The 15,382-nt window shown below is 50.1% G+C and overlaps 1 protein-coding gene across 1 annotated transcript in view; it reads left to right on the top strand.

The window, feature by feature from the left end:
• LOC138474270 (histidine N-acetyltransferase-like) overlaps positions 1-10,919 on the top strand; it is a 65,995-nt gene extending 55,076 nt beyond the window's left edge. The window contains exon 3 of the mRNA XM_069612221.1: positions 10,311-10,919. Within this exon, the coding sequence (XP_069468322.1) occupies positions 10,311-10,859 (549 nt within the window). The 3' untranslated portion in view covers positions 10,860-10,919. The remainder of the gene's footprint in view (positions 1-10,310) is intronic.
• The last annotated feature ends 4,463 nt before the right edge of the window (positions 10,920-15,382 follow it).

The following is a 15,382-nucleotide window of genomic DNA, read 5'->3' as shown; positions in this document are numbered from 1 at the left end:
CTGGCCGCCCTCTGATTTCGGGCCGAGGTCCCCTCCCCCGCCAGTCGCACTCCTGCGCTGCCCTTCTGGAAACCCTGCACTTGGGGACTGTTTTCTGTATCCCTACAGTCCCACTGCCAGAACTTAACACCTGATGTCTGCACTTACCCTTGCACTTGCCACCTGCTGGCCATACTTCACCTATTGTTATTTATTTCTAATCCCATGTACTGCACTGTCCTCTCCCTCTCCCCCCCCCGCACTTCTCCTCCCTCCCCTTCCCATGCACTTGCGCAATCTGAATGACACCTGGCCTAGTAAGATCGTTGTCTGTCTTCCCTCTGTTCCCCCCTTGCCTCATCGTTCCTTGAAACACCTGTGTAGGCACGTTATAAATGCCATATCATATCATATAACCTGGGAGGGAGGAATGCTGAATAAAGTTCCTAGATTAGCAGATGTCAAAAACAAAAAGAAATTCTGAAAACAAAACTACCAATAAGCCCTCAAGTCTTAACAGCCCAGATATTCCAGAGTCATAGAGACTGCCTTGATCCTTGTAGCCTTGTAATGGAGGTTCACTTTACAAGTCTATGGAATATTGATAATCTCTGCTTCCCTTTACTCTTCTGGGTCCTTATTCGCGGCACAGTGAGCTGGCTTGGGAGTTCTTGAGTGCCTTTACCTTTGCATGGGTAGTCCTACGGAGTTTCCCTACTCTGGACCTGTGCACGCAACTCTATTCACTAAGTTCATTGCTTAGTTGGCTACACCCTCTGGTTGTGAGTTGTGAGTTGTGGATGCGATGGTACTTCCAACTTCTTTCTGGCACCCAGAGATGTGCACTCTTAAGGAAGGCGTGAATGACCAAAGACGCTTAGTTCAGAGTTGATGAAAGGCCACTCTGTTTCAATTCAGTCTCACTTTTCCGAGATAAAATATCTGAACCCTTTGCCTTCCAATATTCTTTTCATTGTCCTATTGTATCTGTTGCCCTAGCTCCTCTCTGTTCCCCTACTTATTTCCTCCCACATTTGCCCACACCAATCTTACAGTCGCCAGTCTCAATGCCACTTTAACATTTGGTGCCCACTTCTGCGTTTCCTGATCCATCTTACTTCCTGTCTTGTCTGCCTCCTTCTGCACCAGGTACGGCTGCTTCTTTCCCCTTGTCCCAAACACCAACAGCAGGACCTTAATCAACATTTCAACATTTAAGTACAAACTTCCTTTCCTGTGCTCTAATAAAACCTGCATTTGACGATAACAGCCATTAAACACGCTTGCAAAATATTTTCAGCGATCTAACCTGCCTGGAAGAAAACAACCATCTCCTTAACCGAAAACGCAAATGTGTAAGCCAATGGGTGGAAGTTGGCCCATAGCGCTCATCATGGCCTCTCTCAAAGCTACAGTATCAGAGAGAGACGGCCCCTTGGGCCCCATCATTGCAGTCCAATGCAGCATCGGTCTACACTCTGGATGGGTCCTCAGCTATCTGTTTCTCCCTCTCAGACCCTCTCCCATGAGCTCCTTTTGTCTTGGGGTCACTGAAGTCTCTCTCACAATGACTACTGCATATCTCTCTCTCCGTGGGACCTACCTGGCAATGGAGGTACTAAGTGTTCCAACTTTACATCCTCTCTCTGTAATGCTCTTTACCAGGTTTACCCTTAACCTCCACTACTATTAACAGGTCGTAATGCCACAATGCTCACTCCCTATCCCCTGACCTTTCCACTCCACTTCCATTAACCACCCTACTCCTGCTACATTGCTCCTTTCTTCATCATTGCTGCACTTGGACCTTTGAGACCGAAGCATCGCTTGTACACCACTTGTACACTTGTATCTTGCCACGATTACCTCTTGGAGCTCTGCTTCGCCTTTGGATGTTCTCAAACCACCCCCTCTCCTCAAGATCTCACATTTGCACCTATACACAATCCAATAACGGCCGTTGGCACCCCGCGTGGCGCTGCTCTCGCCTCTCTCAGCATTTTTCTTCCAGCTGCCCTCAAGACAGAGATGGCTGCGGTAGATTGGTCTTTGGACGAAGCTCAGGATTTGTGGTCATCACGATCCTGACCCCGGCCAATCAACTGGTTTTAAGAGCCTGCACATGATTTCTGCCTTCCCAATGGCCTCACGGGCAGGAAGTGGAAACCCCTTGACCGGCAGGGAGCCAACCTTACAGCAGTGCGAGCCTTGATCACAGTGGTTTCTCAGGTGCCAATGATCTCAATGCCACCCATCAATCCCTGAACATTTTTCCAGAGTCAGATTATGATGTAGGGCTCAACCTTTAAATCATAGACTTATCAGCTTTTGGTGGGAACATCCTCCAACCTCCTGGTGTAGCTTGCTTGGTCTAGACCCCTGTGTTGGGTCTTTTTTTAGACATTGTGTTCAGAGCGAGAATGGAATGATATTTACTCCAGGATCTCAACAGGAGAAGGTTAGAGTGTATGGGCTGGTAGCATGAGGCTAGCGATGGGATTATGATGAGAATACGCTGGTAAAATGGGGGACCTATCAATTTCGAAATAAATCTTCCATGTCATTAGTACTGGTCCTATTCATCTGGTCTGAGTTACTGCACTGCTGCATTTTCAGCAGGTGTTTTATAATTTCAGTCTGAGAATATCAGCACTTAATCGTAATTCTGCTTTACTTTTAATTTGAACATAGCAGAGCTTCGTGAAAGGGTTGCTATACTTGGACGACACCAGCATTTCCAAAAAGGGCTGCTATTCTGCATTGTTCATTTTATTGGGCCAGCCCTACTTAGCAGGCATGTTTTTCTTTTAGTCAGGCTGTACCCGCACTTCACAAAAGGGCTCCCCTACTCATATTGAACACACTTCTCAAAGGGGATGCAATACTTTTAATCTCATGGCACCAAACCTTTTTAGCACGGCAGCCATACTTTTAATGTAACAATAGCAGTCTTTTTCAGGTAGGGTGACCAGATAAAGAAAAAAAAAACGGGACAGGCCATAGACATAGAAGCAGGACTAAAGTAAACACAAATTAAACTGTAGTCCTACTTCTATGTCGTTGGCCTGTTGCGGGGGGAGGGCGTGGGGGGGGAGTGGTGCTCACAGGCACACTCCTCTCATTGGAGGAGAGCAGTCAGAGAGGGGAAGGGGGAGGAAATATGGGCGTGAAAAGCATTCATGCCCAGGAAGAGTCGCGCCGGGCCCAATTTCAGGATTTCAAAATTGGGTCCCGGCAAAAACGGGGATCATAGCCACCCATCCATCCAATCCCGGGGCTGGGTTTATAAAATTAAAAAACTCCAGAGACTCTCCCGGGAAAAGCAGGTCGTCTGGTCACCCTATTTTAAGGAGGCATGCTATACTTCTGCCACAACAAGCACTTCTCTTTATTATTGGCACATACATTTCTCAAAAAAGCTGCAATACTTTTAACGTGATGTTGCCAGCACTTCTCATCAGACCTTGTATTCTTTTATTGTGGCAGTGCCAGGACTTCTGAGCAGGAATGTTCTTCTTTTAATGTGACAATGCAAGCACTTCACAGCAGGCCTGTCATACTTGGAATCTACCAGTACTAGCACTTCTCAGCAGTTCTGCTTTACTTTAATTGTGACAGCATTGTTGGGGGTCGGTCGGGGCCCCCATGCGGTCCCGTAAGGCCCCGCACTGCACAGACACTCACACACACGTCTTGTCAGTTCGGGCTTCCCGGTCTCTCTGATGCGGCCGGGAACGCCCCGTTTATTTATGCAGCACACGGTGGCGTGCAACGTCACGCCGCCGCATGCGTGTTACATCACGGGGCAGCGCCACACTTCTCCTTTTTCCGGGAGAACACGAAACACTTTGAACATACACTGCAAGCCACACAAACACATAAACTGTTTCACTTAACAACACAACTTGCCCAAACCCCTTTATTGTCAACCACCCGGATCCCCTTACTCAGGTTGGTTAACCAACAGTCCCAAAATATAATCGCTGAGGTAAGCGGGTTTCCCTCGCCCAGCCCTCTGGGGGTACCTCCCGCTCACCTCCAGCACGTGAAGTCTTTCAGCAGGCATCTCCCGGGCAGGGGACGCAGGGGTGCTGGAGGGACCTCATCCGTCCTCCGGTATATCCCATACGTCCGGTTCCAGCTGCGGTTCAGTTCGTGAGTCACCCAGTTTCTTGAAGAAGCTGACATTCCGGGTGACAGCGGACCTTCCGTCGGATGCCGTTACCATGGATCCCTTTACGGCCACCACATCCAACGTCTCAGGCTTGTAGGGGAGTGACAGCTTTCCGTGGGGGTGTCGATTACGGATGAGGACTTCGTCCCCCGGTTCCAGCCGCTGGGGGCGGAGCCCTCTTCGCAGGTTTTCCTGCTCAATCCTCACTCGCCGGTCTGCCTAGACCTGTTGACTGTCAATCACCCCGGGTTCCTTCTCTCCGACCTCAGGCAGTAGTCCCCGGGGCATCGCTTGAACAGGGCCTCTGCCGGAACGACCCCCGTGGATGCATGAGGGGTGTTGCGGTACACCCTTAGAAACTGATACAGGGCTCGCTGTAGTGACTGTCCTTGTCCCTGGGCGATCCTGAAAATCTTGTTGAGTGTCCGCATCAGTCTCTCAGCATCTCCGTTTGCCCTGGGCCACAATGGGGATACCTTTCTGTGCTGGACCCCGCAGCTCTCCATGAGTTCCGCAAAACGCTCACTCTGGAATGGCGATCCGTTGTCTGAGCACAAGGTGTGGGGAAAACCATGAGCTGCGAACACCTTCTCCACAGCCACGACCACATGCTCGAAGGCCACTGATTCGACAAACTCCACCTCCGGATATCGTGAATATTCGTCCACGATTGCCAGAAAGTGGGTGCCCACAGATGTCGACCCAAAGTCCGCATGGACGACCTCCCATGGCTGCGTGCCCCGGGGCATCGATTCAATTGCGGGCTCTCGCTGTAAGGGAGACGCCACCTGGCACCATATGCAGGCCACCACAAAGTCATCGACCTTCCTCTCCAGTTCAGGAAACCAAACCTTCAGACGCAGCCTGGCCTTAGTCTTGGCGGCGCCCTGGTACCATGGTGAGCCAGAGCGATCACGTCTTGTACCTTGGACTGGGGGACCACGATCCAGTCACCTCGCAGCAGCAGGCCAGACGCTGAGAATCAGAGTTCTTCCTTAACCTTCCACAGCTGCTCGAGTGCTGTCTTGGCCTCCTGGGTCCGCCCCGCCAGGGATTCTAGGACAGACTTCCAGGAGCCGTGCTGCATGGAGTGCTGGAGGATCTTGAAGCACTCGTCCCCGGCAGCTGCCGCTTCCAGCTCTAAGAGAGGCATGGCGTTCGGCGTGGCTGCCTCCACCACCATCCGGACGTGATCGTCGGCTTCCTCCTCACAGGTGTCGTACTCCTCTCCCCCACGCACTCCCGGATGTCGTGAGAGATAGTCCGCTGCGTTGTTGGCCCCTGGCCGGTACACCAGTGTCACTCCTTACTCGAGAAGGGCGAGCATCCACCTCTCGATTCTGGCCGGTGGCTTGGAGGATGACCCTGCCAGAATGGGCAGCAGGGGCTTGTGGTCCGTCACCACCGTCACTGGACGCCCCAAGACGTAGAGCCGAAAGTGTCTGCAGCCCCAGAGGACCGCCAGAGCCTCACACTCAATCTGCAAGTATCTTTGTTCCATTTCAGAGAGTGCTTTGCTGGCATAGGCCACTGGCCGGATGCTCCCGTCCCGGTCCACCTGAGTTGAGACGGCCCCTAGACCAAATGGACTGGCGTCCACAACGATCTCTGATGTTAGCGCCGGATCGAAAAATGCCATGGTGTCCTCCGCTGCCAGGGCGCTTTTGATGTCTTCAAAGGCCGCCTGCTCAAGCGGGCCCCAGTGCCAGGCTGACTCCTTTTTCGTCATAGCCCTGAGCGGTTCCGGCCTTGAGGCAAGGTTCTGGATGAAGTGCCCACAGTATGTCACCATGCCAAGGAAACTCCTAATGTCAGACGCCGACTCTGGAGGCTGCGCCTTCTTAATGTCCTGGACTTTCCTCGGGTTTGGTGACGCACCCCCTTCTTTAAAAACAAATCCGAAGAATTTGATGGAAGGGCGCAGGAACTCACAGTTGTCCCTGTGGAGGGTGAGACCTAGCGATTGCAGTCTCTCAAAGGTCTTCCCCAGCTTTCTCAGATGGTCCACCTCGGTCTTTGCGAACACCAGAATATCATTGCTGATGTTTAAGACACCCTCCAGATCTGCGAGGGCACCTCGAATGATGTTTTGAAAAACCTCTGCAGCCGATGATACTCCGAAGCTGAGTCTCTTGTATCAGTAGAGCCCCCGGTGAGTGGTGAAGGTGGTGATATACCGGGACTCCGGATGGAGAACGACCTGGTGATTTCCCGCTCGGAGATCTAATTTGGAAAAGAACCAAGCCCCTTGCACTTCCGCAATAATGTCATCGATGGTGGGGGTGAGATGCCGCTCCCTCTTAATGGCCTTGTTGGGGAGCCTCATATCTACACAGATGCGGACAGAGTCAGGTTGCTTGGGCTTCCTAGCCACAACAATCGGGGATACCCAAGGTGTGGGGCCCTCCACCTTTTCAATAATGTCCAAATTCACCAGGTTGTCCAGCTCCTTATCTACCTGCTCCCTGAGATGGAACGGTACCCTCTGGTGTTTCAGGGCAATGGGCTGCACAGACTCATCGATGTGTAACCGCACCGGGTCACCAGTCATCCTTCCAATGCCCTTGAAGAGGGCGGCATATTTATCGAGCAAGTCATTGATGTCTTCGAGATACACCGAGTACGCAAAGCTGACAATTCTGAGGGCCTCCGCAGCCACACAGTTTAGCAGAGTGTTGTTGCTCACGGGCATCACGTAGAACCGGGCTTTGATCTGCGAGCCCTCATGCTCCACCTTCGCTACGAAGGCACCATCCAGTGGTATCGGTTCCAGTCCTCCAAACGCAAATATGCGGGCCCTCGGTGTGAGCAGCTTCGGGGGGGACTCAAGGGTATCGTAGTGCCCCCTGGCCAGCACATTGACCGAGGCTCCCGTGTCCACCAGCACCGGGACCGGCGAATGATTGATCTCAACCGCACACCTCGGCTGCCTTCTTTTCTTTCCTTTTAGGACCTCCACACTGGACACAAAGAAAATGTTCTCTTCATCCTCCTCTGCCTCCTCCTCCTGGGCATCCTCCCCGCCCTGGTCCACCTGGGCCACATTTGGTGGGCGGTTCTGGCGCGGGACCCAAACTCGAGCCTGTCCTCTCGGTACCAACACGGGCAGGGCAACCCTGCATACTCTCGAAAAATGGTCAGGCAAGCCACACCTACCACATGCCTTTCCAGGTGCCGGACACTTCGTCGGGTGAGGGAGGTCGTATCCGCACTTCTGGCATGATTCCCCCGCTCTCCCTGCTCTGTCCCGGGGACCCACTCCAGGTCTTCTCACTCCTCTACCACCACGCCATATAGCACACACCTCCTCAGACTTTACTGAGTGGGATCCCGCCTCATTCTTAGTTGCTCGAGCTTCTGCCACCTCATGGCGGCAGCCCAGTTCCAGGATGCGGGGCAGAGTGATACCCGGCTCTCTCAGGACCTGCCTCCTGAGTTTGCCTGAGGAGCATGCCTGAATTAGCATTGTGCGAATGATGTCCTCCGTGTCTCCCCACGCACAGCACTGGGAGAGGCGACGCAGGCGTCCATAAAAAGTGTCCAATGTTTCATCGTCATTTTGCTTGGCCGACAGCATGACAAACCTCTCATAGTCCACGTTGGCAAGGGGCAAGAAGTGGGCCAGGAGTGCCGCCTTGGCTGCGTCATAGCTGCCATCCCCCGCAGGAAGCGACTCAAAAATTTCCTGGATCGACGGCCCAGCGGAGTACAGCATCGTAGCCACCCTGCTGTCATCATCCGTCACCTGGGCGGCCCGGAAGTACATGTCGAGACGACCAACCCACCTCCTCCACCTAGGCCCCATGCTGGACGGCGGGCCTGATGCATCAAATTCTGGGATGGGCTGCAGGGCTGCATGGGCTCGCGCTTGGGCCATGATATGAGGTCCTGGCTGGGCAACTGGCTGCACGACCGGTGGCCCCTGAGGTGCAGGAGCTTGACCGCCTACTTGGGGTTGAGGGGGTAGCTGTGGAGCGGCCACTGGCTGTAGAGCTGGAATCACTGGAGCCTGAGGAGCTTGTTGTTGACCTCCCGCTTGGCCGCCGTCCTGGGGAAGTGGTGCGGCTGCAAGGTGCCCACCGTCTTGCCCACCAGCACCACTCATGGGCCTGAGCGCACAGGCACCCCCACACTAGGATCAGGGGGCCGCAACTCAGTCACCCACCACCACCATACACCTGGATACCCCTTCCACAGGCACAGCGACAGTCCAACCTGGGGAGGGTATGGTGCAATCTTGCCTTCGGCTTTGATGAATTAGAAAAGATGACTGCCTACTTGAGGATCCGCCACTGTAGTACTCCGCCCTGATGATGAAGAGGACGAAGAAGAGGCCACAGCAGCCTGATGATGAAGAGGATGAAGAAGCACAGTGCCCCTCCACTGCAGCAACACCAGTGGTGTAAAAGTTCCAAAAATTGGCTGAAGAACAGAAGAAGAAAAAGAAAAACTGGGTTAGGCAGGTCCTGCCATTTTAGCCCTTCTCCTTGCTCTCACTCGACGAAGGAGGCCCAAATGTGAAGTCAAAATCAAAAATTGGGCATGTATATGCAGGTTAGACTGCCTGCAAGCAGTTTGTCCAAAAATGAGACCTGGATCACCTTCCCCATCCAAACCGGAGCTTGGAGAAGTTCCACGGTCGTGTTCACAAAATGGCCGCCAGCCACGTGTGCGATCCGCAGCCACGGCGTGAAATGAAATGTCGTCCGTTCCTTTTCCATGTAGAAAAATTGTGACATTGATCACCGCCGGGCCCGGGCATCCTCATCCACTCGTCGCCACTGTTGGGGGTCGGTCGGGGCCCCATGCGGTCCCATAAGCCCCCGCACTGCACAGACACTCACACAGACGTCTTGTCAGTTCTGGCTTCCCGGTCGCTCTGATGCAGTCGGGAACGCCCCGTTTATTTATGCAGCACGTGGTGGCATGCAACGTCATGCCGCCGCGTGCGTGTTAAATCACGGGGCAGCGCCACAAGCATCAACACTTATCAGCAAGGCTGCTATACTTTTGGTAGAGAGCTAAGAACATTTCGCAGACGGGTTGTACTGTAGAAGCACGTCTCTGAAAAGCTCTGTTAACCTCCATCGATAATTCCCAGTAAAAAATGATCGCACCAGCAATTCTCAGCAGGCAGCAGATGAATTGCCCCCCTGTTTGGCCGAATGAAACAAACGAGTAGTACTCCTCTTAAAAGTACCGAAACGACCCCTTCGCTTTGGTGTGCTGGGAAGCCCTCATTTCGCATTCACTTTTTTATTTTTAAATGTTTTATTAGTATTATTCAATATGACATATAGTCAACTTTAACTACAGTTCAACATCTCATTAATATAATAAATGAAAGTAGACATTATTTCAGAATATTTACAGTTTCAGAAGTTAGTAATAATTTAATAAATCCAAAGTTGCACCTTTTTTCTTGAAATTCTACGACCAAAGAGTCAACTCGTATCCGCCATCCAGTTGCTCTTTCCCCGGCTGCTCTTCTGTGCACTGGTGTCTCATGTTGTGCAGAGAAACCCAAGTGGGTCTGGGCACGAGATGACAACTAGCGGGGAACTACTTTCACACCCGACTCATATCCTGCAAATCGCAGACAGCCTCATTAAGATGGCGGCCATATTTCCTCCAATAATATCGCTCCTCATGCGGAAATGGTAAGTTAGCAGACTCAGAAGTTAGTCATCACTTTGGTGTCCATTGGGAAAAGCGGTATGACCGCGTGTGATGACGCTGCATGGGTATTACATTTGTTAATGCATTCGTGTGCAGGCAATTAGCTCCACACCAAAGCAGGAAGAGCAGTAAAACATGTAGTATTCAGAAATGCATTCATTCATGAATTTTTGTCATTTGTTATAGCACCTTTCATCATAATACTACATATTTCACTGTTGCCACAGTGCTCAGGAGGCCGTAGTGGTGCCATATTTGAATGATAGAATAGCGCAGATCCCAAATCCTCAAGCGTAGCAGAGCAAAAAGAGTTGTGAATGCATGTGAAGTAGAAAGGAGGCTCTTGGCTGGAATATGATGATTATAATAAAGCCTTTCCTAGCAAGAGTCAGCCTTGAAGGTTGGCTGCAATGAGTGGATATTGTGGTCTCTTCTTCTAATGAACACTGCAACCTTTTCTCTGCTTTCTCTCTACCAGGCTGCCCTAGTACTGACTGTGACGCCTGGAGAAGTTCCGGAGATAGTCCACTCTCTCAACTCCAGGCTGGATAAGGAGGGTCTTTGTTTCCAGCCGCCGGTGAATCTGGGGGCTGACGATGTGAGCAGAATTTACCAGAATGAGTCAGTGATAGAAAAACTCCTGCCGGCCACAATGCTGATCCAAAGCTGGCTGCCAGTTCACCCGAAGCGATCGAACCTGGACTATCTACTTACCCAAGGAATCACCTGGTTGGCCGACAAGGTAGAGGATCCCAACTTCCTTAGCCTGGGGTCGCCCCCATTCCGGGTGCCCCTGGAGGAAAACTCATTCCAACTGGACATTGATCTCTTTGGCACGGACCCAAGGAGTGCAAAGATGCATTTCCTAGCCCAGTTGCTGGCAGCGACAGAGGCCATGAAGGAGGGAGTTGTGTTCTGCAGCCTGTACATGGAGCTAGCCCTGTTCCCTGTGCTGGACGTCTTCACCGAGGGTATCAAGAGATATAATTTATGGAAGGAGCAGCTGGTGATGGAGAAGGAACTCTGAAGCAGTGGAGTAACTTTGCTGAAAATGTTGGGGGGACGGGGTGGGGTGTAGGGAGGGCGGATGGTGCGTTTTAGGGATCATTTCGGACAAATTGTTACAAAAAATCTGGTTGAATGGTAGATTTGATTGAATTAGGTCACCACCATTAGTTTGAAGCTGAAGATACCGAACATGAAGAGCTGGGGTTGCGGGGGTGTTTCCGTTATTTGTGGCTTCGGCAGTGTCCCCCGCTTCCTCAGCATTGGTGGCAGGGGACCCAAAAAAAAGAAGAAAAAGGCACCCTGCAGCATCAGATCCGACCCACGTTAGATGGATGGATCTGACGCTGCAGGGTGCAGGAGAGCCGGCGGATAGAGAAAAGGTAATTAGGGGGGGTTTTGGGTGTTCTGGCAGTTTGGGGGGACATGGGTTTGGTTTTTTGTACTGAGGTAAAAACATATTCGCAGCAAAAATTACTACGGTTAATTCTGCCATGATTTTGTATTTCGGTCAAACAACCTAAATCCCTGAAGGATAACACTAGACTACTACACCACAAGAGTCCATTGCTGGCGCTCTGTTATAACTTTCATAAAACTGGTGGCGTATCTTTAAAATTCAATTGGGCCCCCACACATCTTCAGCCAGCCTGCCATGCACCCAGTGACACAACATAACATTCACATATTTAATTCCATTAGAACATACAAACAATGCATTATTTATCATTCATTCAGACACAAAGGTCAACACACACATTTTTCCACAATCTCTCACTCACACACAAATGCACCCAGCACCTCCATTGACATACACTTTGTGCACACAACATTTATATGTACATATACAATAACACACAGAAACAGCGGTGCAACGTCCATTGAGCAGACCAGACTTTATCACTCCCTGATCCCTGAAATGTTGTGCCAAATTGACTTGACCTAGCTGAACTATAAAGCCATGGCCGAAAGGAACAGATTCACTGGAATGGCAGCAATTTCCTTGATTTTTTTCTTTCATTCAAAGGCAGAAGCCATCAGTTAATGCAGTGCAGTGGGTGACCAAGTATACTTGGTATCAATTTTTAAATGCCATATATCTCCAAACTTGGGTTCTGCACAGCACCTTATATGTGTATGTGCTGATGTATTCTTTCTACAAGATTCTGACTGATCAAGGTATGTTTTCCTGTGTTCAATTGGCTCCAAGTAGTGGAGTACCGAGCGGGAGAGGCAGGGGGAGCAAGCTACGCCCTGTGTCTATTCTAAGAGCCAGACCAGGACATTTGTCATTGGGACACCTCTCCCATTCGGCACCTCAAAGGGGGCACCCAACGGCAAAGGCAGCAGGACACCTTACCCTTTCCGAATGGTAGAGGTGTCCCGCTGCCAACACAATGGGCCTCATTCCGAGTATGGCGGTAAGGGATAGTGGCCACCGGTAACGTGACCGGTGGCGGTAATCCCTTACCGCCATACTCTGAGTTCCCTCTGCGCCCTCGCCCTTAACGCCTGCTTTGAGCAGGTGTTAAAGTCGAGGGCGCAAAGGGGCCTCCAAGCCAATAACGGTGACCGTAATGAACGGTCACCGTTATTTGCATCTTCCCCATTCCCATTGAGCCCTATGGGGGCTCATTTGGGAATGGGGAAGAGCCTTGGTGAATGGGGAATTACCGCCCCGCCAACCTTGGAATGGGGCGGTGATTCCGCCATCCACCAAGGCGCTGCCGTTCCGGTTACGGCGTCAACCAAGGCGTTAATAGCGCCATTGGTTAGCGCCGTACTCGGAATGAGGCCCAATGTCCCAAGGAGCTCCGGGCAGCAGAGGGTCCTCACGTTGCTCTGTTTCAACAGAGCATTACAATGTGAGGCATTAGGCACTGATGGGAGGGAGGGAGGTATTATTAGGAGGGACCTTTGTTCATTTAGATATGTGAATGGGAGGGAGTGATCAGAAGTGAGAAGGGTGCATAATGTTGCATGATTTATGAAATAATGACTATGGCTTTAAAACCCCATGAGGATTTGTAGACTCACATTAATCTACATGATGCTATTGTGACTTTGCATGCAGAATGGGGAGAATAGAACTAAAGCCATGCTCCCATTGCTCAACATATTTCCTATGACAATGTATATAGAGTATGGCTAGTTTATTATGTAATGTGGTTTGCTTCCAAGGCATTGCTATAAACAATGATTAAGCACACGAAATGTAAAGAAAAACCTTAATAAATATCTATATGAACTAAACCTGGAAAGATGTGCGCGGTCGTTTAAATTGTCCACATCCCAGTTTCACCATTTAAGCAAGTGTGTGATCCTGAGCAAATTATTTGATCACATTGTGCCTTATATGCAGCTCTGCAAGTGACTCTGATTCACTTAAAAGCTTATGTTAATATATCATGGTATTATAATGGAAAATCCTAATGACTATAGAGTTGCTCCACATATAACAATAGTGCAATTTAGGTATTTTGCACCACAAAGTTATTTGTCACTTGGCCTATTTATGGCAAATTATTCTAAAGTCAATTCCATGGAGCCTCCTAGTATCTAAGACTAATGATGTCCTTTGCAATGTCCTTTTCTGTGAAGTCACTTCTGTTGGTGCAATCCATATAATAATTAGGAAGTGTGCATGTATTTTGCCTCAGAGGGCTTGGACAGAGCTCTAATAGATGGGTTTCCTGCATCTGGAATGATCCTGCAGGTTTATTATTTTAGTTGTGTGTTAAAATGCCATCTTCCACTAATGTTACCAAAAGGTAGATTGGGGCTGGGGTGAGCGTTTGGGGGTGCCAATGAGACCATGTGGAATTCCACACACTGCATTTTGTTGCTCACCTCCCCCCACACTCTTGCTGGATACTCCCTTACTTAGTTTGATAAGTGAAGACGTTTTTGGTGGCTTGTAACCTGAACCATGACTCCCATTTACTAATTTACACCAAGCTGTCCTGAAAAGGTGTCAGCAAAACTCGAAATACTTTGTGCCAGTTTGGTGAAGATTATTTTTGGCAGCAGGTGGAAAAGTTATCCAGGGCTCCTAAAAGTGCGCTTTTAACACTAAATCCCATAGGGTTCTTTCTGTGCACCTAGAAAAAAACTGCTTAACAAAAGTTCACCATGTTTGGAAGGCTTTGGGCACTCAATTCCGTTTCACATGATTTGCAGAGTAAGACAGTTTTGGGTCACAGGTTTTCTCAGATTGACTCTTTCCACTCTACATGGGGAGGGAACACCCTCCGACAACTTAATTTTGAAATAGGATGGTGGTGCTTTAGTAGCATCTGAAAAGTGGCAAGACTAATTTTAGAGGCGTTGCAGAGCTGTGGCCTTAATGTGACACGTGCCCTCACTAGGGTCAGCCAGCGGTCCAGGCCCCTACAAACTTATACAAATACAATTAAAATGTTTTTTTTTTTTTTTAAGTCCCTCAGCTCTGCTTTCAAATGCCGCCCGGCCACGTCTCATGTTACACTGACTTAACCTCGCACTTGCACACTTCCAGACAGAAAGCAGCAAGATGAATGAGCTTCCTAGTTCCTGTCTGTGTGTCGCACGAACACAAAGTCGGAAAGGGATTCTCTGCGCCGTCGACTCTGGTAGTGCTGCTGCTAGCGTGGCAGCACAGGTGCCAGGCCTTGCAACACCCAGTTCATCACCCTGGCTTCTCACTTTGAGTCAGACCAGCCAGGATGAGGGACTGAGCCACGCAGGGCATCCCGGCCCTGAATGTGTTGCAGCGCGGCTGCCAGACATCTCAGCATTATGCACTGAGACAGCACAAGCCTTGCTGGGCACCCCAGCTGGGCTCACGCTGTCCAATTACATAATTGATATTGCGGCCCCCCTGCACTCCTCCAAAAGATGGGGGGTACAAAAAGGCATACCATAGAAGTTGGGAGGGACAAGCCCCCCTCCCCCTATAGTTACACCCATGCTCTGAAGTCCCTATAAGCAGAGTCAAAGGAGCCTGTAGATCTGGGATGGTCTGCCTTGAGTCACCACAAGCTTCTGGAAATAGGGGTCAAACGATCCTGTCATGCAAGTCAGCTGCACATCTGGTTCAAAGGTTCATACTGTCAGAGTGGGCAGATCATGCAGGGGTGACAAGCTACAATGTACAGCAAATGTCTCACAATTGACAAACTCACAACAATATACATTATTGCCTTTTTTTATTGATCAGGAGATTGAGCACTTAGAACAGAAATGCTGTACATTAGCAGTGAGTAGGGACATCTCTTCCTGGGTGCTGCACAAACTGTGAAAGTAGACAGAGTATGTAATATTGAGGCTTCACATGGGAACATTGAAGGGGGTGCCACAGAATAAGAATACAAGTCATGTATGTTATTTACAGATGATGAAGCTCTTTGCCCTTAGTAGACATTGGTGGGGAGCAGTGGAGCAGCACAGAGGAAAGTAGTTCCTCAGAAGGCACGCATTGCTTCCTCCCTGGATACAAAAAGTGATTTCTTGTTTCTTGGTAGTTTTGAAGATTAGAAGAGGGTCTATGTATTTGAATGTGTGGGG

Source organism: Ambystoma mexicanum, chromosome 1p (assembly GCF_040938575.1).
Source record: "Ambystoma mexicanum isolate Mex_15411 chromosome 1p, UKY_AmexF1_1, whole genome shotgun sequence".
In the NCBI taxonomy this organism is placed as follows: domain Eukaryota; kingdom Metazoa; phylum Chordata; class Amphibia; order Caudata; family Ambystomatidae; genus Ambystoma; species Ambystoma mexicanum.
Note: the sequence above shows the minus strand (reverse complement) of the source record. Positions and strands in the feature narration are given on the sequence as shown.